Source organism: Hemitrygon akajei, chromosome 2 (assembly GCF_048418815.1).
Source record: "Hemitrygon akajei chromosome 2, sHemAka1.3, whole genome shotgun sequence".
NCBI classification, from domain to species: domain Eukaryota; kingdom Metazoa; phylum Chordata; class Chondrichthyes; order Myliobatiformes; family Dasyatidae; genus Hemitrygon; species Hemitrygon akajei.
This window is the reverse complement of record NC_133125.1, coordinates 179,192,477-179,219,198: the sequence shown is the minus strand read 5'-3', so window position 1 is coordinate 179,219,198 and position 26,722 is coordinate 179,192,477. Positions and strand designations below refer to the sequence as shown.

At 43.9% G+C, this 26,722-nt stretch overlaps 1 protein-coding gene across 1 annotated transcript in view; it reads left to right on the top strand.

Annotated features, from left to right (window-relative positions):
* Positions 1–26,722, top strand: part of LOC140721498 (uncharacterized) — a 366,186-nt gene that overhangs the window by 126,973 nt on the left and 212,491 nt on the right. The window contains exons 10-11 of the mRNA XM_073036317.1: positions 10,120–10,230; positions 13,958–14,032. Coding sequence (XP_072892418.1) covers positions 10,120–10,230; positions 13,958–14,032 — 186 coding nt within the window. The remainder of the gene's footprint in view (positions 1–10,119; positions 10,231–13,957; positions 14,033–26,722) is intronic.

The following is a 26,722-nucleotide window of genomic DNA, read 5'->3' as shown; positions in this document are numbered from 1 at the left end:
GAACCCTTAGTGGGCTTAATGACAATCTGCTCTAAAAAGTCATGTCATAGGTGTTCAAAAAATTCACTATTTTCAGATCCATTACTAGTATACCCAATATACATGCATGTTCAAATCTCCCATGACTATCATAATGTTGCTCTTTTGACATGACTTTTCTATTTCCCTCCGGTGCTCCTCCCCCTTTCTTTCCTCCTCTTGAAGAGCAGGAGGATAAGATGTGAGAGAATGGGACCAATCAAGTGTGATAGTGGGAAACTGTGTATGGAACCAGAGGAAAGAGCAGAGGTACTTAATGAATACTTTGCTTCAGTATTCACTATGGAAAAGGAGGTTGGTGATTTTACAGATGACTTGCAGTGGACTGAAATGCTTGAGAATGTAGATATTAAGAAAGAGGATGTGCTGGAGCTTTTGGAAAGCATCAAGTTGGATAAGTCACTGGGACCGGATGCGATGTACCCCAGGCTACTGTGGGAAGCGAGGGAGGAGATTGCTGAGCTTCTGGCGATGAACTTTGCATAATCAATGAGGACAAGAGAGGTTCCAGAGGATTAGAGGGTTGTGGCTGTTGTTCCCTTATTCAAGAAAGGGATTAGGGATAGCCAGGAAATTATAGGCCAGTGAGTCTTACTTCAGTGGTTGGTAAGTTGAGGGAGAAGATCCTGAGAGGCAGGATTTATGAACATTTGGAGAGGCATAATAATGTTAGGAATAGTCAGCATGGCTTTGTCAAAAGCAAGTCGTGCCTTACGAGCCTGATTGAATTTTTTGAGGATGTGACTAAGCACATTAATGAATGTAGAGCCATAGATGTAGTGTGTATGGATTCTAACAAAGCATTTGATAAGGTAGCCTATGCAATACTTATTGAGAAAGTAAGGAGGCATGGGATCCAAGGGGACATTGCTTTGTGCATCCAGAACTGGCTTGCCCACAGAAAGCAAAGAGTGGTTGTAGACGTGTCTTATTCTACATGGAGGTTGGTGACCTGTAGTGTGCCTCAGGGATCTGTTGTGGGACCCCTACTCTTTGTGATTTTTATAAGTGACCTGGATGAGGAAGTGGAGGGATGGGTTAGTAAGTTTGCTGATGACTCAAAGGTTGGGTGTGTTGTGGATAGTGTGGAGGGCTGTCAGAGATTACAACGGGACATTAATAGGATGCAAAACTGGGCTGAGAAGTGGCCCAGATAAGTGTGAGGTGGTTCATTTTGGTAGGTCAATTATGCTGGCAGAATATAGGTAAGACTAAAATTAATGGTAAGACTGTCGGCAGTGTGGAGGATCAGAGGGATTGTGATTTCCAAGTCCATAGGACACTCAAAGCAGCTACACAGGTTGACTCTGTGGTTAAGAAGGCATACAGTGCACTGGCCTTTATCAATCGTGGGATTGAGTGTAAGGGCTGAGAGGTAATGTTGCAGCTATATAGGACCCCGGTCAGACCCCACTTGGAGTACTGTGCACATCCTTCCTATAGTGAAGTCTGGTCGCCTCACTATAGGAAGGACGTGGAAACCATAGAAAGGGTGCAGAGGAGTTCTACAAGGATGTTGCCTGGATTGGGGAGCATGCCTTATAGAATAGGTTCCCTAATGAGAATAGGTTGAGTGAACTCGGCCTTTTTCTCCTTGAAGCGTCGGAGGATGAGAGGTGACTTGATAGAGGTGTACAAGATAATGAAAGGCTTTGATCATGTGGATAGTCAGAGGCTTTTCCCCGGGGCTGAAATGGTTAGCACGAGAGGTCATAGTTTTAAGGTGCTTGGAAGTAGGTACAGAGATCTTCTTGTCAGTGGTAAGTTTTTTTTTATGCAGAGTATGGTGAGTACGTGGAATATGCTGCCAGCGGTGGTGATGGAGGCGGAAATGATAGGGTGTTTTAAGAGACTCCTGGATGGCTACATGAAGCTTAGAAGAGTAGAGGGCTATGGGTAAAGCCTGGGTAGTTCTAAGACAGGGACAATTTCAACACAGCTTTGTGGGCTGAAGGGCCTGCATTGCACTGTATATTTTTGATGTTTCTATGTTTCCACGGCCTTCTGTGCTCTTGTATCAGATTCCCCCTTCTCCACTTCCTAGCTATTTACTTCATCCCTCTCCTTTTCCTCGTTTCCCCTGTCACCTTGAGTTTCTTCCTCCCCTACATCCACTTTCATACTCTGACTTCTCATCTCTTTTTCCCAGTCCTGATGAAGGGTCTCGGCCTGAAATGTCGACTCTACTCTTTTGCATCGATGCTGCCTGGCCTGCTGAGTTCCTCCAGCATTTTGTGTGTGTTGCTTGGATTTCCAGCACCTACAGAATTTCCCTTGTTCCCCTTGTCCACATCCCAGCTACTGTTTGGATGCCTGGATATAACTGTCATCAGGGTCATTTTATCCTCGCAGTTTCTTAACTCAACCCACAAGGATTCCACATCTTCTGATCCTTGTCTTACATCTTTCTAAGGATTTGAGAATGTTTTTTTACCAGCAAAGCCACGCCACCCCCTCTGCCTACTTTTCTGTCCTTACGATACAACATTACCCGACAATCTGTCAAAATGCAACAAGATCATCCACTTTATTTCTTATATTCTGTGCATTGAGATATAACACTTTGAGTACTGTATTTGCAACCCTTAGGAATCCACTGATACTCACCCTGCTGGCTGTAATTTTGTACTATCATCTGCCTGCCCTTCCTAAACAGTCTGACTGGACGCTATCTTTGCTTTTTTACCATCTGTCCTATACTGAGTCCCTTCACTCTGGTTCTTGTCCCCCTGCCCAAGTAGTTTAAACCCTCCCCAACAGCTGTAACAAACCTGCCTGCGAGGATATTGGTCCCCCTTGGTTTCGGGTGCAGCCTGTTCCTTTTGTGCAGGTCATACTGTAGCTCCCCCAACAGATCCCAATGATCCAAGAATCTGAAGCCCTGTCCTATGCAGCAGTTTCTCAGCCACACATTCGTTTGCAAATCATCCTTTCTCTACCCTCACCGGTATATGGCACAGGTAGCTATCCAGAAATTACTACACTAGAGGTCCTGCATCATGACTTTCTGCCTAGCTCTCTGAATTCTCATTTCAGGACCTCTGTTTTTCCTTCCTGTGTCATTGAAGGGATACAAAAATACAGTCATAGAATCATGCAAAGTACAGCAAAGAAACAGGCTCTTTGGCCCATCTAATCTACGTGGGAACATTTAAACTGTCTCGTCCCGTTGACCTGCACCTGGACCATAGCCCTCCGTACCACTCCCATCCGTGTACTTTTCCAAACTTCACTTGAATGTTGCAATCGTGCTTGCATGCACCATTTGCACAGACAGTGTTTTCCACACTCTAGTGACCATCTGAGTGAAGAAATTGCTCCTGATATTCCACTTAAACATTTCACCTTTCACCCTTAACCCATGACCGCTAGTTGTAGTTCTACCCAACACAGTGGAAAAAGCCTGCTTTTACTCCATGTATACCCCTCATAATTTTGTATACCTCTATTTAATCTCCTCTTAATCTTCTACATTCCAAGGAATAAACATAGAACATAGAAATTACAGCACATTACTGGCCCTTCAGCTCACAGTGTTGTGTTGCCCATGTAACGTACTCTATAAACTGCCTAGAATTATACTACCGAATAGCCCTCTAGTTTTCTAAGCTCCATGTACCTATCTAAGAGTCTGTTAAAAGTCCCTATTGTATCCACATCTCCCACCGTCGCTGGCAGTACATTCCATGCACCCACCACTCTCTGTGTGGCAAGTCCTAAGCTATTCAATGTTTCCTTATAACTCAAGTCCTCCAGTCCGGGCAACATCCTTGTAAATTTTCTCTGTTCTCTTTCAACATTATTTATATCTTTCCTGTAGGGAGGTGAACAAAAATGCACACAATGACTCACTAACATCTTGTACAACATCAAAGTAACATGCGGTCTCCTACACTCAACATTTTGATTTATGAAGGCCAATGTGCCAAATGCTTTCTTTACAACTCTGTCTACATGTGACACCACTTTCAATGAATGTTTGACCTGTATTCCTGGATCCCTTTCTTCTACGATACTCCTCAGTGCCCTACCATTCACTGTGCGACCTCACCCTGGTTGGTCCTCCAAAGTACAACACCTCATACTTGTCTACAATAAATTTCATCTTTCATTTTTCATTCCATTTTTCTGAATGGTCCAGACCCTACTGCAAGCTGTAATTATTTTTCTCACTTTATCTACACCCATAGTCTTGGTGTCGTTTACAAATTTGCTGGTCCAGTTAACTACATGATCATCCAGATCGTTGATATAGATGACAAACAACAATGGACCCAGCAGATTGCTGTGGCAGTCCACCAGTCACAGGCCTCCAGTCAGAGAGGCAAGCATTTACTACCACTCTCTGACTTCTCCCACCAAGCCAATGTCTAATCCAATTTACCACCTCATCTTAAAAGCCAGGCAACTAAAATTTCCTGACCAATCTCCCATGTGGGACCTTTTCAAGTCTCTTGCTAAAGTTCATGTTGACAACATCCACTATCTTGCCTTCATCAACTTTCCTGGTAACTTCCTTGGAAAACTCCATAAGATTTGTTAGGCATGATCTACCATACACAAAGCCATGTTGATTGTCCCTAATCAGTCCTTGTCTTTCTAAATATAATGTACCCAGTCCTTTAGATTATCTCCCATAATATTCCCACTACTGATGTCAGGATCACTGAACTATAACTTCTTGGTTTATTTTTATAGCCTTTCTTAAACAGTGTTACAACATTAGAGATCATCCAAACCTCTGCTACCTCACCTGTCGCTAAGGATGATGTAAATATTTCTGCTAGTGCCCCAGGGATTTCTGCTGTAGTCTGCCACAGGGTCAGGGGGAATGCCTTATCAGGCCCTGGGGATTATTCCATTCTAATTTGCCTCAGGACAGCAAACACCTCCTCGCCTGTTATCCATGACCTATCTGCTGATTTTTCTCACTTCTACAGATTCTGTGTCTGTCTCCCAAGTAAATACAAATGCAAAAAATCTATTCTAGATCTCCCCAATCTTTTTTGGTTCTACACGTGGATTACTATTCTGGTCTTCCAGAGGACTACATTTTGTCTCTTGCAATCCTTTTGCAAGAAAGCTTAGAAACTGCAGAGGGATGGGGAGGTGAAATGTAAAGTCAGAGGGTTCTTAAAGAACAGATCAGCATTTTAATATTGAGCCATTGTCTGAGGGAGAACCATGTGGGACAGTAAAATGGATACATTTAAAATCACCCGAGAAGAGGTACTGAGCACATTGTCAGAGTTTCCATCTGCCAAGTTCCAGGTCAAGATGGACTTCATCCTGGGGTCTAATAGAATGAGCTAGAGATATAGTTTATGATCAGTATTAATTTTCTCAAGTTTTCTTGATTAGGAGAAAGTTTCGTAAGATTCAAAATTCATTTGCCACTTCTCAGCCCTTTTCCCTAAATGGTCAAAATCCCTCTGCATCCCACAATAACCTTCTTCACTATCAACAAAAGCACCTAAGATATTGTAATGAGAGATGCAGAGTTGGCAGAGGAACTGAATGTGTATTTTGCATCAGTCTTCCCAGTGGAAGACATCTGCAGTATACCAGACATTCAAGGGTGCCAGGGAAGTGAAGTTTGTGCATGAAAATTATGACTGAGAGGTGCTTAGGAAGCTTAATGGTCTGAGGTTGGAGAAATCTCCTGGACCTGATGGAATGCACCCTCGGGTTCTGAAGGAACTAGCTGGAGAGATTGTGGAAGCATTATGATCTTTCAAGAACCGACAGATTTTGCCATTGTACCGGATAACTGGAAAATTACAAAGTTACCCTATTATTTAAGAAGGGTGGGAGGCAGAAGAAAGGAAACTATAGTCCTGTTAGCCTGGCCTCAGTGGCTGAGAAGTTGTTGGAATCAATTGTTAGGGATGAGATTACAGAGTACCTGGAGACTCACGACAAGATAGGCCAAAGCCAGCATGGTTTCCTGAAAGGAAACAAACCTACTGCAATTCTTTGAGGAAATTACAAGCAGGGTAGACAAAGCAGATGTAGTAGATGTGGTGTACTTGGATCTTCAGAAGGCCTTTGACGAGGTGCCACACATGAGGCTGCTTAGCAAGATAAGGGCCCATGGAATTACAGAGAAGTTACTAGCATGGGTGGAGCATTGGCTGGTCAACAGAAAACAGAGAGTGGGAATAAAGGGATCCTATTCTGGCTGGCTGCCAGTTACAAGTGGAGTTCCACAGGGGTCGGCGTTGGGACCACTGCTTTTTACAATGTATGTCAATGATTTGGACGATTTAATAGTGCATTTGTGGCTAAATTTGCCAATGATATAAAGATAGGTGGTGGTGCGTGTAGTGTTGAGGAAATGGAGAGCCTGCAGAGAGACTTAGATAGTTTAAGGGAATGGGCAAAGAAGTGGCAAATGAAATACAATGTTGGAAAGTATATGGTCATGTACTTTGGCAGAAGAAATAAATAGGCAGACTATTATTTAGATGGGGAGAGAATTCAGAATGCAGAGATGCAAAGGGACTTGGGATTCCTTGTGCAAGATACCCAAAATGATAACCTCCAGGTTGAGTTGGTTGTGAAGAAGATGAATGCAATGTTGGCATTCATTTCTAGAGGGATAGGATATAACAGCAGGGATGTGATGCTGAGGCTCTATAAGGCACTCGTGAGACCATACTTGGAGTATTGTGTGCAGTATTGGGCTCCTTATTTTAGAAAGGATATACCGACATTGGAGCGGGTTCAGAGAAGATTCACGAGAATGATTCCAGGAATGAAAGGGTTACTGTATGGCAGCTCTTGGGCTGTATTCCCTGGAGTTTAGGAGAATGAAGGGGGATCTCACAGAAGCATTCAAAATGCTAAAAGGCCTGAACAGTTTGGATATGGTAAAGTTATTTCCCATGGTAGGGGATTCTTGGACAAGAGGGCACAACTTCAGGATTGGAGAATGTCCTTTTAGAACTGAAATGCAGAGAAATTACTTTAGTCAGATGACTAATCTGTGGAATTTGTTGCCACAAGTAACTATGGAGGCCAAGTAATTGGGTGTATTTAAGGCAGAGGTAGATAGGTACTTGATTAGCCAGGGCATCAAAGGGTATGGGGAGGAGGCAGGGGAGTGGGGATGACTGGAAGAATTGGATCAGCCTATGATTGAATGGTGGAGCAGACTCAATGGGCCAAATGGCCTTCTGCTGCTATATCTTAAAGTCTTAGGGTCTAATTTGCTGTCATCTGCAAACTTAGTGATCAAACATTGTGCATTTGCATCCAAATCACTGATAAAAATATCAAATATTAAATGTCCCTACACCGATGACTGTCACCAGCTTCTATTATGAGAAACAATTTTCAACCACCACCCTCTGCTTTCTACCTTTGAGCTAATGTTGAATTTCCCTGAACTCAGCTGCCCATGGATTCCATGGCACCTATCCTTCCAGACCACCCTCCTATGCAGGATCATGTCAAAATAGTTCACATTCATTGCACTGTCTACACTTCTGGTTACCTCTTCAAAAAAAATCTCTGAAAGATTGATCAAACATGATTCCCCATACATAAAGATGTGCTGCCTTGTCCTATTCAGATTTTGGCGAATCAAATACTGATATTCCTATCCCTCAGACTTCCCTCTAGTAACCTCCCCATCTCTGATGTCAGGCTGACCAGGATGTAGTTCCCTGGCTTGTCTTTGCTTCCCTTCTTAAACACTAGACCGACACTAGCCTCCTTCCAGTCTTTGGGAACTTCACTGCTGGCTAATGATGAAATAAATATCTTCACAAGGGCCTTGTTTTTTAACCTCCTACAAAGTTCAAAGATGCATTTGGTCAGTCCTGTAGAGGAACTTCAGAGGTATTATGGCCATGTAGTTCTAGAAGTTCCTGATTTTGGGTCAGTCCCAGAAACATTGGGTTTTACTGTCAAAGCTCTGAACTTGGAAAGCACCGCAAACGATTACTGACCCTCATCTTTCAGGGATCTCAGCTGCCCCAACAGCAACCATTGATTCTGTTGGTGCTGATTTTTCCTCCCCCTCTCCCTTCACACCCTCTGTTGAACCTACTGATCCTCTGTTTTAGTTTTGTCATTTAAGTGAGTTTGCTGTAGATTTCCCAGACTTGTACGTGGACCCTGGGATGTACTGGTCCCAATCTCCACCAGTACGATCGGGCACATGGAGCTCAACCATGGGTTAGACATGTCCCATTGAATGTCCTGAGGAGCTAAATGCCAACTCCCGTGCCAATGTTCTGCATCGCTGTAATTAAAACTGACTGAGCTGGGAATGTTCTGCAGGTCAGGCAGCATCTGGGCAGGGTTGGTGTTTCTAATTGACAAGCTTTAGTTAGACTTGGAGGAAGGTGAGAAGAACCAAGGGAACAAGAGGAAAGTGTGTGATATCAGAATCAGAATCAGGTTTATTATCACCAGCATGTGACATAAAATTTGCTAACTTCGCAGCAGTTCAATGGAATGCATAATATAGAAGAAGGAAAAATAAATAAGTAAATAAATTACAGTATACATATATTGAATAGATTAAAAATTGGGCAGAAAACAGAAATAATATATATTAGAATTGAGGTAGAGTTCATGGGTTCATCGTCCATTTAGGAATCGGATGGCAGAGGAGAAGAAACTGTTCCTGAATCACTGAGTGCGTGCTTCAGGCTTCTGTACCTCCTTCCTGATGGTAACAATGAGAAACAAGAGAATTTTTGGGTGCTGGTCAAAGCACAGCTGGTAATTGTAGCCCCAGTAACAGAGTGACAACTGTAACTCTCAGAGTCCATCATTTAATTACAATATTATAATGGTCCATACACAGAGACATCACAGTGTCTGCTCATGGATATGCCAAGTTTATTGTCACTTGGTTAGTATCTTGGAATCCTGACTCAGCATCACCATGAGGTTCCAGTGGGAGGCTCACCATCCCCCTGTCATGGTAAACAGACAGGGCGTATCTGTGGCTTTACCAGCATCACCCACATTCTCAGAACCAGTGTTGAGGAAGTGTTGCACGTTGAGAGATTTCCACTTTTGGATGAGACATTAAGCCAGAGTCCCATCTGCCTTCTTCGGGAAGGTGTAATTGATCCTACCATGTTATTTCCAAAATGGCAAAGAGTTTCTCCACAGTATTGGAAAAAATAATTCTGCAAACCAACATCATAAATTCAGCTTGTCTAGTCTCTTTTACATGACTGTTTGTTCAGCCTTACTCAGTACAAACTGAGTCTCATTCCCTCCAACAGTGTCTGCACTTAAAGTACTTCACTGTCTGGACCAGAGACTGGTAAAAGATGCTGTGAGATTACAGGTTCTGTTTCTCACGTGGAGAAGTTCACTCTGCCCCCGCTCACAGGAGTTGGCTGAATTTTTCAGTTCCTGTGTGACGTCATTGAAACAATATGAAGAATGTAAAGAGCTGTCAGACACACTCCTGTTCCTGGCACGATGCAACATCAGACCCTGATATCTGAAATAAAGTAGCTGGTGACAATAAGTCTGATGTGCAGGTGTCAGTCAGTTGCCTGAGCATCAACCTGCCCTTCACAAGGAGGCTTTCTCTCCTCGATGGATTAACATCTGACCCCAATTATCATTGGTAAATGAGACAGAAGCTGATGTGATTGAGGTTGAAAGTTTCAGTGACTTTCCACTGAAATTGTGGGGACAATTCCATAAACAATTGTTGTGGACACTGGGAGAATCAAATCCTGGATCATGTGGGTTCTGGTCACAGGGTAGTGCACTCCCAAAGGAGTGGCAATTGCAACACCAGAAGGAGTAGCTGGTGCAGAATATTGGCAGGAGGTGACCTGGAAAGATTAGACAACTAATCAGGATTGTGAATTGTCTGTTCCAGGTTGGAACAACAGTTAAGCATCTTGTTTTCCCACCTTAGAGGACATGCAGTCAATCGATTTAGAGTCAGTAAGACTGGGCAGAGGTTGGCACATGCCCGTCCCTGCAGGATGAAAGTGGAACAGTTTGATTGTTTGCAACATTGTGCTGCTGTTATGGTCATTTCTCTGGTGAATTGTTACATGTTTTCTTATTTGAATTTATTTTCACTTGCAGGTGATCCCATCAAGGACACTTTAAATGCAGCCTTGGGCAAAGTTGTCCTGATGTTGCCAATCATAAGTGCTATACGTGTGTTGTACTTAATCTTGAAGAAACCTCAAAAAGGTTTGTGACTTTGTGTGATTTGCCTGTGGTATAAACTCCAGACATCTCTCCAAGTAATTTGTGACTAATTTTAACACAGACATTAATGAAATGAAAAACTTGAATAATCATCCCCCTTCCCCCACAGACGCCCCCCCCCCCCCCCGACAGACTGTGACCTGTGGGATGAAACTGCATCATTTTCACCCAGTTGTGAAGTGTTGGTCACAGTGATACCATCTCTTACCTGACTCCAGAGGGATCTTCAGAAGACGTCGGGTTGAGAGGAAGTTATCTCAGCTGTCTGGTGTTTGACACGTGGTGTTGTTCAACTTCAAAATGAAATCACTGAGGAATGAGGGACAGAATCCCCTTTATCCCAGTGATGGTGAGGTGTTTGCATGATAGGTATCCCTCTGACCCTCGATAGAATTCAGTATTGGGAAGCATCTCAGGAAATATCCTTTCCTGGATATTTGAAATAGTTTTGTTTTCAACGGCACCTTCCAGTTAGTTAGCACAAAGGAGCACATTCCCCCTCTTCCTCTCCTAGTTGTAAACTATCCAGGGTTCAAAATATTGACATTCCTTCCTCATGGCCTAATTCAAGCGAGTCCTGGCTAAGTTCACTTTGAGATCCACTTCACCATACAGACGAAAGTTGTCCAAGAATAGAATCAATGTTTGTACAGTAAATGCCCCCGGCTGTTTCACAGGCAAATTACCAAATGAAGTCTGTCACCAAGCCAAGTAAAGCAAGATGAGGGCAGATGACCCCAGGCTTGGTCAGACAGTGGGGTATCAAAGAAAAGCTTGAAGAATTAAGGAAATGTGGTGAGCTTTAGTGGGGTAAATTCAGAGGTAAGAACAATTTGCTGAAAGCACAAAGATCAAGCTTGCTGAGAAGGAGGGGATTAGAACAGAAATATAAAAGTTTATAGACTGCAGAGAGGAAGGGGGAAGTGAGTTGTAAAGTCAAAGAGGTTTCTGAAAGTATTGATGAGCATTGAGCTGTAATCTGAGTGAGAACCAGTGTCGGGCAACAAATCGGAGAAAATGACAATCACCAGGGAAGAAATACTGAGTCAGTAGTTGGAGCTGCCATCTGACAAGTTGGACATCCAGATGGACCTCATCCTGGGGTCTGAAAGAGGCAGCTGATGACATACTTCATGCAGCAATTTAAATGTTCTCCCTGTTCTGAAAAGTTTCTAGTAAACTGGGCAATAGCAAACGTGATTGCTGGCTTATTGAGAAAGTAAGCAGGCATGGGATCCAAGGGGACATTGCTTTGTGCATCCAGAACTGGGTTGCCCAGAGAAAGCAACAGTGGTTGTTGATGTGTCATATTCTGCATGGAGGCTGGTGACCAGTGGAGTGCCTCAGGAATCTGTTCTGGGACCCCTACTCTTTGTGATTTTTATAAATGATATGGTTGAGGAAATGGAGGGATGGGTTAGTAAATTTGCTGATGACACAAAGGTTGGGTGTGTTGAGAGGTAATGTTGCAGCTCTATAGGACCCTGGTCAGACCCCACTTGGAGTACTGTGCTCAGTTCTGATCGCCTCACTACAGGAAGGATGTGGAAACCATAGAAAGCGTGCAGAGGAGATTTACAGGGATGTTGCCTGGATTGGGGAGCATGCCTTATGAGAATAGGTTGAGTGAACTCAGCCTTTTCTCCTTGGAGCGAAGGAGGATGAGAGGTGACCTGATAGTGGTGTATAAGATGATGAGAGGTATTTATCGTGTGGATAGTCAGAGGCTTTTTCCCAGGGCTGAAATGGCTGCCACAAGAGGGCACAGGTTTAAGGTGCTTGGGAGTAGGTACAGAGAAGATGTCAGGGGTTAGTTTTTTACGCAGAGTGGTGAGCCTGTGGAATGGGCTGCCGGCAACGGTGGTGGAGACGGATATGATAGGGTCTTTTAAGAGACATTTGGATAGGTACATGGAGCTTAGAAAAATAGAGGGCTATGTGTAACCCTAGTAATTTCTAAGGTGGGACATGTTCGGCACAACTTTGTGGGCCAAAAAGTTGTAGGTTTTGGAGCTGTAGGTTTTCTATGTTTCTGTGTGATTGCTTTATACAAAGATACCAAGAAATGGCAGGAGAAAATGGGTGAGGGTGATGTGTGGAAGCATCTGTGGATGCCAAAGATGAGGTAGAATATAGAGACAGATGAATCTAGAGGCAGATACAGTTTTCAGTACTGGAGTGATGTGTAACATTTCGAAGGGTTGATCCTGTGGGCAGATTGAAGGAGCAGAGACAGATGTATGATCTCGATCACAACCATCATGGCATCCTGATAAGTTGCTGCAAAAGTTAAAGGATGGAACTAAGGCATTATTTTTATATTCAGGATAATCTTTCAAAAGACAAATTGATCAAGATTAGAACCTGGGGTGAGGTTCAATAGGAAACAGCCAGATCTGCTGTTGGTTCAGCCAATTTTTTAGGCAGAACTAGATCTCTCAAACTTGAGTGAATGGAGCTGGAAGATGTGTGAATGGGGAATGACTTGGGTGAGAGAAATTTGAAGAGGTGGGAATATGGGGTAGGGAACAGAACAAGAGGTCAGTTCAGCACCACTTTCTCAAGAGCAACTGATCATGAACAATAAATACTGGACCCAGCAGCAAACCTGAATGAATCACTATTAGGATTATTATCACTGACATATCGAGTGAAATTTGTCGATTTGTGGCAGCAGTACAGGACAAGACATAAAAATTGCTCTGAGTTACAAAAGTAAGTGAACAGTGGAAAATGAATTAAAGGAGACACTGGATGAAGGAGAGGAATCCCGAGGATCTAAATCACCAATTAACAGTGAATCTCCCCGGCATCCTCTGCCCACGTCTACATAAAATGTTCCAGCATGTGGACTGTTCAGCCTGCACCCTCGTGGAGTTCAGTTTTCAATTTGAACCAGAACACTGTCCGATGCCATTGAACAGCTGGAAACAGTGATGTTGTGATTCTCTGCATCAGAACAGGCTGTACTGTCAGACATGGAACTCAGTACTGGCAAAATGTTTAATTGCAGTCCTCCAGGTCACTGGGATAATTCAGCAGAACTGATTTACAGTGGCCTGATATCCCATCCACTGGATGTAAACACGGACAAACTACAGAGTACCTGTCATTTCCACATGTGATGCCTGTGGGTCAGTAAGTTATCAAATGTGGTGTTTCCAGAGGGAACCAGAAGATGCTTTTGGTCCCTCCCTGGTCTCTCCACTTGTTGCCAGTGTGTGAGAGCTCTCTGAAGCTCCTTCAGTCCAATGCTTGAATGTCTGGTCCAGTTCCGAGCTGGTTGATTGCCTCATGTTAGGACACTGAATATCACAATGAACCTGACCAAGCCCGGGTTCATTTCTGTTCACTGCAGCACTTCATTGATGCAAGTTTTGAATAAGTTGTGTAGATTGTAACTCAGGGGGATTACTACCATCAGGGAGGAGGCACAGGAGCCTGAAGACACACATTCAATGATTTAGGAACAGCTTCATCCCCTCTGTCATCAGATTTCTGAACGGTCCGTGAACCCATGAAGACAACCTCACTATTTTGCTCTCTTTTTCACAACTATATATCTCATTGTAATTTATAGTCTATTTCATTTATTGCTCTGTACTGTTGCCACAAAACAACAAATTTCATGACATATGTCAGTGATAATAAACTCAAGTCTGAATTTTAGTTATGAGAAATTCAAATGGTTTAATTTCTTTTTTTTCAGACTTGGTGTTCTTCCAGACTGGTACATTTAACTTGATATTATTACTTGGCATTTCTGTCATCACTGTGATTCCAGGTAAGTGCTCAAACATAATTCTGTGTTTACATGAGATGATGTACTTGGTACTGAGCAGAGGGATAGAATGAAGTGTCTCTGTCAGAACATTGTGAGCTGCTTCATCTGGACCACAAACACAGACAGTCCTTGGCCCCACAGCTGAGGACTGGGAAGCCTGCTGGAGGTTTAAAATATCTGAATGTCCATTTTAGTTCAAATCTCTGTTCAGAATAGCTGGCCAGACAAAATTTCAGACAATTATAGACAAATTATGCAAAGTCAGATTGTATTTCTGAACATAATCTCAGGGCATGTCATTTCTTCCTGGACTCGGTATTGAATTCAGTAAGATTAGGTAACTTGCTTTCTCTGTTTATCTTTGTCAGAACCAGCCATTTCTGCCAGTCATCCATCTGACATTGCCTCATGTTTTTTAACAAGGCATTTCGTACAACCCTGTTATTTGTGATGTGTGACCCTGACAAAGAAGCTTTATGCGCTTCTAATTGCAACAATAACTCAGCTTATCAGAAATATTCCCTTTGATCCACCCATCCCCGCCCCATCGTCTCTGTTATAGAGTTATAGAGAGGTACAGCACAGAAACAGACTCTTTGGCCCATCTATTTAATGCTGAGCAATTTAAGCAACCTAGTTCAATCGAGCTGCACTGGGTCCATAGACCTCAGTACCCCCACCGTCCATGTACCTCTCCAAACTTCTCCTAAAGGCCGAAATCACGGTTGCATGCGTCACTTGCTCTGGCAGCTTGTTCCACACTCTCGCGACCCTTTGAATGAAGAAGTTTCCCCTCATGTTCTCCTTACTCCTTTCACCATTAACCCATAATCTCTAGTTGAAATTCTATCCAAACTCAGTGAAAAAAGCCTGAAATTTACCTGAAATATACCCTTCATAACTTTGTATATCTGCAGGATATAAAATCTCCTTCTTCTAGGCTCCAAGCAATAAAGTCCAAATTTTTTCAGTCTTTCCATTTAACCAAGGACCTCCAGACCAAGCAACATCCTTATAAAATTTCTCTGTACTCTCTCAACCTTATTTACAACTATCTTGTAGGCAAGAGAAACAAAAACTGCACACTGTACTCCAAATTATGCCTCCCAGTGTCTTGTACAACGTCAACATAACATTCCATCTTCTGCACTCAACACTCTGATTTATAAAGGCCAATGTGCCAAAAGCTTTCTTGATGACCCTATCAATCTGTGATACCACTTTCAATGAATTATGGACTTGTATTCCTGGATCTCTTTCTTCTACCAAACTCCTCAGTGTCCGACTATTCACTGTGTTAGTTCTACCAAAGTGCAATACCTCACACTTGTCTGCATTAAATTCCATCTGCCATTTTTCAGCCCATTTGTCCAGCTGGTCCCGATCCCACTGCAAGCCATGATTGTCACTACACCCCCAATATTACTGTCATCCACAAATTTGCTGATCCAGTTAACCACATTATCATCCAGATAGTTGATATAGATGACAAGCAACGGACCCAACACCAATCCTTCGGCCCTCCACTGGTCACAGGCTTCCAGTTAGACAGGCAACGATCTACTACCTGTAGTCTGTATAGAGTCCATGAAGTTGATGCCATTTTGCCTTGCTTCTATAGCCTCTGTGTCTGTCTGCTGAGTAAATACAGATGTAAAATATGCATTTAAGATCTCCTCGATCACTTTTGGCTCCACACATGTATTACCATTCTGATCTTCCAGAGGAGCAATTTTGTCACTTGAAATCCTTTTGCTCTGAACATTCCCGTAGAGTCCCTCAGGATTATCCTTCACCTTGTCTGCTAAAGCAACCTCAAGCCTTCTTTTCACCCTCCTGATTTCTTTCTTAACTCTTCTCTCATTTCTTATACTCCATCAGCCCCTCATTTGTTCTTACCTGCCTGTACCTGCAATGTTCCTCTTTCTTTTTCTTAAACAAGGCCACAATATCTCTTGAGAACCAAAGTTCCCCACACCTGTTATCTTTACCTTTTATTCAGACAGGCTTTGTATTCTCAAAATTTCATTTTTGAAGGCCTCCCACTTACCAAGTGCACATTTGCCAGAAAACATCCTGTTCGAATCCACACTTACTAGATCTTGTCCTATACCATCAAAATTGACCTTTTTCCAATTTAGAATCTTAACCTGCAGGCCAGACCTATCTTTTTGCTTATTTTTGCATAGTATTGATGAATCGATACTTGTCCCAGCTGACATCCCACCAATCTCAGCCCCACATCATCTATTTAACATCAGCCCTCCCAAGCTGAGTTTGGTGAAAAAGGCAGTGAAGAAGGCAAGATTGGCATTGGAAAAAGATTGTTTTCCAGACAGTGGAAAACATCCTGTATTGTCCCGGTACCGAAGAAACCACAACCAAAGGAGTTGAATGACTTCAGACCTGTTGCCTTGACGTCGCACGTGATGAAGACCATGGAGAGGCTGATAATACAGAATCTGAGGCCACAAACCAGGCACGCCCGGGATCCTCTTCAGTTTGCGTATAAGGTGAAGGTGGGAGTGGAGGATGCTATCACGTATTTGCTGCACAAATCCCTCTCTCACCTAGATGGGGTCAGTGGTGCTGTGAGGATTACATTCCTGGACTTCTCTAGTGCCTTTAACACCATCCAGCCCAAGATCTTAAGGCACAAACTAATGGAGATGGGAGTAGACTCTCACATGGTGGATTGGATAGTGGACTACTTGACAGATAGACCTCAGTATGTGCGGTTGGGAGACTGTAGGTCTGACACGGTGGTCAGCAGCACAGGAGCGCCGCAGGGGACCGTGCTCTCTCCGGTCCTGTTCACCCTGTACACATCAGACTTCCAATATATCTCGGAGTCCTGCCATGTGCAGAAGTTCGCTGATGACACGGCCATAGTGGGGTGTGTCAGGAATGGACAGGAGGAGGAGTATAGGAAACTGATACAGGACTTTGTGATATGGTGCAACTCAAACTACCTGCGTCTCAATGTCACCAAGACCAAGGAGATGGTGGTGGACTTTAGGAGATCTAGGCCTCATATGGAGCCAGTGATCATTAATGGAGAATGTGTGGAGCAGGTTAAGACCTACAAGTATCTGGGAGTACAGTTAGACGAGAAGCTAGACTGGACTGCCAACACAGATGCCTTGTGCAGGAAGGCACAGAGTCGACTGTACTTCCTTAGAAGGTTGGCGTCATTCAATGTCTGTAGTGAGATGCTGAAGATGTTCTATAGGTCAGTTGTGGAGAGCGCCCTCTTCTTTGTGGTGGCGTGTTGGGGAGGAAGCATTAAGAAGAGGGACGCCTCACGTCTTAATAAGCTGGTAAGGAAGGCGGGCTCTGTCGTGGGCAAAGTACTGGAGAGTTTAATATCGGTAGCTGAGCGAAGGGCGCTGAGTAGGCTACGGTCAATTATGGAAAACTCTGAACATCCTCTACATAGCACCATCCAGAGACAGAGAAGCAGTTTCAGCGACAGGTTACTATCGATGCAATGCTCCTCAGACAGGATGAAGAGGTCAATACTCCCCAATGCCATTAGGCTTTACAATTCAACCGCCAGGACTTAAGAACTTTTTAAAAGCTATTATTAATGCTTTTTGAGATAGTGATTTAGATGCATATCATATTTTTTACTGAGTTAAGTATTGTATGTAATTAGTTTTGCTACAACAAGTGTATGGGACATTGGAAAAAAAAAGTTGAATTTCCCCATGGGGATGAATAAAGTATCTATCTATCTATCTATCTATCTATCTACCTAAACTACTGGCTGGTGCGTGATGTCAGCCAGTAGCATGCGAAAGGTTTAGAAAGGCAAAGAATCTTCAATGGTTTTTGATTTGGAGCAAGAAGGCTGTGAGTGATCGGCTGATTTTTCGGAGCGAAGGGAGTTTTTTACTACTTGGGTAAAAGAGAGGCGAGACTGCGCAGGTACGTGATGTCAACCAGTAGCGCGTGAGAGGTTTAAAAAGAACACTACCTTATCCAGCAGGCAGCGTCGGAGCGGGCAACGGAGTGAGAGGCAGCAGAGGGGTAGCACTTCGGCTCAACAGGCTTACGCGGTAATGGGAAAAGGTGAGGTAGGTTTAATTGTGTTAATTGCGGAAAGGAGGTAGTATGAGTATGAGGCCAGTTTTCTGTGCTCGGTGTCAGATGTGGAGGGTCCTGGAGTCTCCCAGCCTCCCGGACAGCCATATCTGCGCCCGGTGTGTCGAGCTGCAGCTCCTGAGGGACCAAGTTAGGGAACAGGAGATGCAGCTCGATGACCTTCGCCTGGTCAGGGAGAACAAGGAGGTGATAGAGAGCAGTTATAGGCAGGTGGTCACACCAGGGCCACGGGAGACAGACAAGTGGGTCACAGTCAGGAGGGAGAAGGGAAAGAGTCAGGTACTGGAGAGTACCCCTGAGGCTGTACCCCTTGACAATTGATTAGCAGTTGATTGGCAATCAAGATTTGAATAGCTCACACTCAGCAGAAAACAGCTGATTGGGCATTCGAGGTCAGGTGACCAAGCAGCTTGCAAAGCTCAAGCAAATAAAAGGAGAGAGAGCTCTAGCAGAGTGGCCTGTCAGGAAGTGGCCTGGTTGAGGGAAGTGCCTGGTGTGAGAAGTGCCTGTCTTTGGCTCGAGAGTATGACATGACCGCTAAGTTGATTCAGTGTGCTACGTGCATGATGTGGGAGGTCAGGGACACTGATGGTGCCCCTGGCTGCTACAGCTGTGGAAAGTGTGTCCAGATTCAGCTTCTGAAGGAGCATATTGCAGCACTGAAGAAAGAACTAGATGACCTCAGGTTCATCCGTGAAAACGAGAGTTTTCTGGACAGGACCTACAGTGAGGTTGTTACACCGAGGATACCGGAAGAGAGAAGGGGGGTGACGATGAGGAAGGAAAGGATGTTTGAAGTACAGGAACCCCCGGGGGATGTACCTCTCGTAAACAGGTTCACCCTCTTGGAAGCTGTCAGGACAGAAGATACTGCCAGTCCGAGAGGCGGACAGGTCTGCGAGCTGAAAATTGGTGCAGAAGCAAAGCCGAGGAGTCAGACATCAGGAAGAGCCATAGTAGTAGGGGACTCCATTGGAAGAGGTACGGAAAGGGATTTCTGCGGAAACAGGCGAGATTTAAGGATGGTGTGTTGCCCCCCTGGTGCTAGGATCCAGAACATCATGGACTGATTGCAGGGAATCCTCAAGGGTGAGGGTGAACAGCCGGAAGCGGTAGTGCATGTCGGCACAAATGACATCGGGAAGAAGAGGAAGGACATTCTGCAGTGGGACTTCAGAGAACTCAGAAGAAGGCTGAAAAGCAGGACCTCCAGGGTGGTTATCTCTGGTTTGCATCCAGTTCCTTCGTGCTGGAGAGGGCAGGAACAGGGAGATCATGGATCTGAATGTGTGGCTGAGGAACTGGTGCAGGAAGCAAGGATTTACATTCTAGGAACAATGGGATCTGTTTTGGGGTAGGGATGAATTGTACAAAAGGGACGGGTTGCACCTTAATAGGCGGGGGACCAGCATTCTGACAGACAGGTTTGCCACTGCAACACGGATGTGTTTATACTAAGTAGTGGGGGGGAGGGGATGAACTGGAAATATAAGGATGGAGTTAAAGGGAAAGTGAAAATAAAAGTTAAAAAGGACAACAGAATCAATGGAGTAGAAAGCTCAAGAAGAGATCATACAGTATGGCCAAGTGAAATAGGAATTGATATGAAAGGAGAGGGGAGTAACGAATTAAAAGTATTATATATGAATACACAAAGTATGAGGAATAAAGTAGATGAGCTTGAGGCTCAGCTGGAAATTGGCAAGTACGATGTTGTGGGAATAACTGAGACATGGCTTCAAGCGGACAGGGCCTGGGAAATGAATATTCAAGGATATACATCTTATTGAAAGGACAGACTGACTGGCAGAGGGGGTGGGGTGGCTCTGTTGGTGAGGAATGAAATTCAGTCCCTTGCGAGGGGGGACATAGAATCTGGGGATGTAGATTCAGTATGGATAGAACTGAGAAATTCTAAGGGTAGAAAGACCCTAATGGAAGTTATCTACAGGCCCCCAAACAGTAGTCTGGATGTAGGGTGTAAGTTGAATGAAGAGTTAAAATTGGCATGTCGCAAAGGTTGTCATGGGGGATTTCAACATGCAGGTAGACTGGGAGAATCAGGATGGTACTGGACCCCAAGAAAGGGAGTTTGTGGAGTGCCTCCAAGATGGATTCTTAGAACAGCTTGTACTGGAGCCTACCAGGGAGAAGGCAATTCTAGATTTAGTGTTGTGCAATGAACCGGATTTGATCAGGGACCTCGACGTAAAGGAGCCATTAGGAGGTAGTGACCATAATATGATATGTTTTAACCTACAATTTGAGAAGAAGGGAAAATCAGATATGTCAGTATTACAGTTGAACAAAGGGAACTATGGAGCTATGAGGGAGGAGCTGGCCAAAGTTCAATGGAACAATACCCTAGCAGGGAAGACAGTGGAACAACAATGGCAGGTATTTCTGGGAATAATGCAGAAGGTGCAGGATCGGTTCATTCCAAAGAGGAAGGAAGATCCTAAGGGGAGTAAGGGGTGGCCGTGGCTGACAAGGGAAGTAAAGGACAGTATAAAAATAAAAGAGAAGTATAACATAGCAAAGATGAACGGGAAGCCAGAGGACTGGGAAGCTTGTAAAGAGCAACAGAAGATTATAAAAAAGGCAATACACAGAGAAAAAATGAGGTATGAAGGTAAACTAGCGAAGAATATAAAGGAGGATAGTAAAAGCTTCTTTAGGTATGTGAAAAGCAAAAAAATAGTTAAGACCAAAATTGGACCATTGACGACAGAAACGGGTGAATTTATTATGGGGAACAAGGAAATGGCAGACGAGCTGAAGAGGTACTTTGGATTTGTCTTCACTAGGGAAGACACAAACATTCTCCCAGATGTAATAGTGGCCAAAGGAACTAGGGTAATGGATGAACTGAAGGAAATTTATATTAGGCAAGAAACGGTGTTGGATAGACTGTTGAGTCTGAAGGCTGATAAGTCCCCAGGACCTGATGGTTTGCATCCCAGGGTACTTAAGGAAGTGACTCTAGAAATCGTGGATGCATTGGTAATTATTTTCCAATGTTCTATAGATTCAGGATCAGTTCCTGCGGATTGGAGGGTGGCTAATGTTGTCCCACTTTTTCAAGAAAGGAGGGAGAGAGAAAACAGGGGATTATAGACCGGTTAGCCTGACGTCAGTGGTGGGAAAGATGCTGGAGTCAATTATAAAAGAGGAAATTACGACACATTTGGATAGCAATAGAAGGATCAGTCCGAGTCAGCATGGGTTTACGAAGGGAAAATCATGCTTGACTAATCTTCTGGAGTTTTTGAGGATGTAACTATGAAAATGGACAAGGGAGAGCCAGTGGATGTAGTGTACCTGGACTTTCAGAAAGCTTTTGATAAAGTCCCATGTAGGAGATTAGTGGGCAAAATTAGGGCACATGGTATTGGGGGCAGAGTACTGACATGGATTGAAAATTGGCTGGCTGACAGGAAACAAAGAGTAGTGATTAACAGGTCCCTTTCAGAATGGCAGGCTGTGACCAGTGGGGTACCGCAAGGTTCGGTGCTGGGACCGCTGCTGTTTACAATATACATTAATGATTTAGATGAAGGGATTAAAAGTAACATTAGCAAATTTGCTGATGACACAAAGCTGGGTGGCAGTGTGAAATGTCAGGATGATGTTATGAGAATGCAGGGTGACTTGGAAGGCTAGGTGAGTGGGCAAATGTATGGCAGATGCAGTTTAATGTGGATAAATGTGAGGTTATCCACTTTGGTGGCAAGAACAGGAAGGCAGATTACTATCTAAATGGAGTCAAGTTAGGAAAAGGAGAAGTACAACGAGATCTAGGTGTTCTTGTTCATCAGTCAATGAAAGCAAGCATGCAGATACAGAAGGCAGTGAAGAAAGCTAATGGCATGCTGGCCTTTATAACAAGAGGAATTGAGTATAGGAGTAAGGAGGTCCTTCTGCAGCTGTACAGGGCCCTGGTGAGACCCCACCTGGAGTATTGTGTGCAGTTTTGGTCTCCAAATTTGAGGAAGGACATTCTTGCTATTGAGGGAGTGCAGCGTAGGTTCACAAGGTTAATTCCCGGAATGGCGGGACTGTCATATGTTGAAAGATTGGAGCGACTGGGCTTGTATACACTGGAATTCAGAAGGATGAGACGGGATCTGATTGAAACATAAGATTATTTAAGGGATTGGACACGCTGGAGGCAGGAAGCATGTTCCCGCTGATGGATGAGTCCAGAACTAGAGGCCACAGTTTAAGAATAAGGGGTAGGCCATTTAGAACAGAGATGCAAAAAAACTTTTTCACCCAGAGAGTGGTGGATATGTGGAATGCTCTGCCCCAGAAGGCAGTGGAGGCCAAGTCTCTGGATGCTTTCAAGAGAGAGTTAAATAGAGCTCTTATAGATAGCGGGGTCAAGGGATATGGGGAGAGGGCAGGAATGGGGTATTGATTGTGTATGATCAGCCATGATCACAGTGAATGGCAGTGCTGGCTAGAAGTGCTGAATGGCCTGCTCCTGCACCTACTGTCTATTGTCTATTGAAACAGATCCTGAAAAGGTGTAATAATAACAGAGTTGTTGTGATGGGAGATTTTAATTTCCCAAATATCGATTGGCATCTCCCTAGCGCGACGGGTTTAGATGGGATGGAGTTTCTTAGGTGTGTTCAGGAAGGTTTCTTGATACAATATGTAGATAAGCCTACAAAAGGAGAGGCTGTACTTCATTTGGGATTGGGAAATGAACCTGGGAGAGCATTTTGGAGATAGTGATCATAATTCTGTCTCCTTTACAATAGCATTGGAGAGAGATAGGAACAGAAAAGTTAGAAAAGCATTTAATTGGAGTAATCGGAATTATGAGGCTATCAGGCAGGAAATTGGAGGCTTAAATTGGAAACAGATGTTCTCAAGGAAATGTACGGAAGAAATGTGGGAAATATTCAGGGGTTATTTGTGTGGAGTTATGAATAGGTACGTTCCAATGAGACAGGGAAGTTGTGGTAGAGTACAGGAACTGTGGTGTACAACAGCTGTAATAAATCTAGTCAAGTAGAAAAGCCTTCAATGTTAGGTAATGTTGGAGATCTAGAAGATTATAAGGCTAACAGGCATTACGTACCCCGTAACTGGATTAACAGACCAGCAGAAATGGAATGATATGTTGGAGTTTGATTTACCTTTAAATTCTTCGATCAGGATCAACTCTCTTAGACGATAGAAATCCTCCTCCACCCTCCGCAGTGCACCAGCGGTCAAAGTACACACACTTCTCATATGCAAACTCTGTGAACATCTGATTCCTCTGCTTCCTTAAGTCCCTGAACTTTTGTCTATACGCTTCGGGTACCAGCTCATAGGCCTGAAGGATAGCCTGTTTTGCTTCCTCATAATCCTCTGCAACCTCTGCAGACAATGCTGCATATGCTCATTGAGCCCTCCCTTTAAGTACACTTTGTAACAACACCACCCACTTATCTCTAGGCCACTTCTGGTTCACAGCCACTTTTTCAAAATGCAAGAAGTACCGATCAATGTCCGTCTCCTCGAATGGAGGTACCAACCTAAACTCCTGACTAGCATTAAATTTTCCCCACGGTCTGCCCCGCTATCCACATGTTGCCATTTCTCCCTCTCGAACTGTCATTGTTTTTCTGCCTCCTCCGCCTCCAACTTAATTCTCTCCAGCCGCATCTCTTCTAGATGTAACTGGACCTCCCCTTTCCCTACAGAAAAGTGTTCTAACACCTCCGGCTTGAATATCTGCATCGTGACATAATTTTCAGCAATCTTACATTGTATCGCAGCCTTCGTCATCCCTTTCTTAACCTCCTTGAATTCCAAGGTCTCCACCATTTCCCACAACTCAGACTTTAAACTCAGACTTCTTTAAACCCACAGGGTCCGGACTTAATAGAAACTTGTCAACATCCATTTCTGCTGTCTACCTTTCTGGTTTCTCACACAACCAGATCAGATTAAGGGAATTCTACCCCGATCCACTGGCCCACCAATAAGGGAATGAAATCCCTGACGAGCCCCCAATTTGTTAGTACATCGTAACTGGGTTAACAGACCAGCAGAAATGGAATGATACGTTGGAGTCTGGTGATACTGTAACTAAAGGTGTTTATTAATAAATTAAACAATACAGTATCAAAAATGCAAATATACATATAAAACAGGTTAGCAATAATAAAAACAGAAGTGTAGTAATAATAATCAACAGTAAAAAACAAGCTCTATCAAAGTCTAGGGGTAAATGAATTGTCATAAGAGAATATAGAGTTCAGTTCAGTTGGTGCTGAGGTAGTTTTTGTGGTGTTGCAATGTTGGAGAGAGAGAGCGAGCGAGAGCTGAGCAGCTGCAGCAGGCAAACCTTCCGTCGTCTTCTTGTTCCGTTGTACCATTGGGGTCATCAGTTATGACCCCTCCGCTCCAGGCTAGACCGTTCTTCAGTGATGGACTCATCACCCAGGCAAGGGCTGACACACACAAGTCCCCACCGGTCTGCCTTCATCCACCGTGCTCCAGACCGATTCTCCTGAACCGATCATCCAGGCCCCCACCTTCCTGTGGGTGCATAACACTCTTTCAGTGTCCACTGGTGTGTCTGAGGGTGTCTCCCCAGATCTGTCTTTTATCCCCATCGATGGGGTATCAGCTATCCATCAACTCAACATGACCATGTCCATCAAACTAGTCCACTTCCTGCTGTCTCAGCAAGAATGTTAACGAGCAAAGAAGTGTCCATGTAGCAAAAGGTAAATAATCAGTGAAGAAGCTATAATACATAAATCAGTCATCTCTCTCTCTCTTATCTGTAGCAGATGCCTTTACCTCTGTTCTTCATCTCTCTCTCTCTCTCTCTCTCTCTCTCTCTCCCTCTCTCCCTCTCTCCCTCTCTCCCTCTCTCCCTCTCTCCCTCTCTCCCTCTCTCCCATTCCTGGGGGGGGGGGGTAGCTCTGGACCCCATTTCCATCTGGTTAGTTCAGCACACATAACATAGGAAGGAGCTTAAAAGGAAGTTAGGAGAGCCAGAAGGGTCCATGAGAAGGCCATTGTGGCCAGGATTAATGAAAACCCCAAGGCATTCTGCAGGTATGTGAAGAGCAAGAGGATATGACATGAAAGAATAGGACCTATCAAGTATGACAGTGGGAAAGTGTGTATGGAACTGATGGAAATAGCAAAGGTACTTAATGAATACTTCAATATTCACTATGGAAAAGGATCTAGGTGATAGTAGTGATGACTTTCAGCAGACTGAAAAGCTTGAGCATGTAGATATTAAGAAAGAGGATGTGCTGGAGCTTTTGGAAAGCATCAAGTTGGATAAGTCACCAGAACTGGATGAGATGTACCCCAGGCTACTGTGGGAGATGAGGGAGGAGGTTGCTGAGCCTCTGGCGATGATCTTTGCATCATCAATGGGGACGAAAGAGGTTCCAGATGATTAGAGGGTTGTAGATCTTGCTCCTTTATTCAAGAAAGGAAGTAGAGATAGCCCAGGAAATTATAGACCAGTGAGTCTTAACTCAGTGGTTGGTAAGTTGATGGAGAAGATCCTGAGAGGCAGGATTTATGAACATTTGGAGAGATATAATATGATTAGGAGTAGTCAGCATTGCTTTGTCAAGGGTAGGTCGTGCCTTACAAGCCTGATTGAATTTTTTCAGGATGTGACTAAACACATTGATGAAGGAAGAGCAGTAGATGTAGTGCATATGGATTTCAGCAAGGCATTTGATAAGGTACCTCATGCAAAGCTTGTTGAGAAAGTAAGGAGGCATGGGATCCAAGGGGACATTGCTTTGTCGATTCAGAACTGGCTTGCCCACAGAAGGCAAAGTGTGGTTGTAGACAGGTCATATTCTGCATGGAGGACGGTCACCAGTGGTGTGCCTCAGGGATTTGTTCTGAGACCCTTACTCTTTGTAATTTTTATAAATGACCTGGATGAGGAAGTGGAGGGATGGGTTAGTAAGTTTGCTGATGACACAAAGGTTGGGGGTGTTGTGGATAGTATGGAGGGCTGTCAGAGGTTACAGCGGGACATTGATAGGATGCAAAACTGGGCTGAGAAGTGGCAGATTGAGTTCAACCCAGATAAGTGTGAAGTGGTTCATTTTGGTAGGTCAGATATGATGACAGAATATAGTATTAATGGCAGTGTGGAGGATCAGAGGGATCTTGGGGTCCGAGTCCATAGGACACTCAAAGCAGCTGTGCAGGTAGACTCTGTGGTTAAGAAGGTATACGGTGGTTTAGCCATCATCAAAGGATGTAGGGGAGATGCAGGAGATAAGGGGAATAAATTGGTTGTGACAACAACTGGCAGCTCTCCTGCTCATTTTTCTGGTGTATTGTTGCATGTTTGCTGATTTGAATGTATTTGTAATTGCAGGTTTTTCCAGCGAGGACACTGTTACATTTGCTGCTTTAATCACAATGGTGGTGTTGCTTCCAGTGACTTTTATGTCATTCCTGATTCTTTACTGGAAAATATTTCTGTGTGAAGGTAAGTGTTATGATATATACTTGTATTTAACTGCAATTTCCTTGGAGAGATGACTGAAATTTAATTTTAAGAAAAAAATCACCCCCTCCACT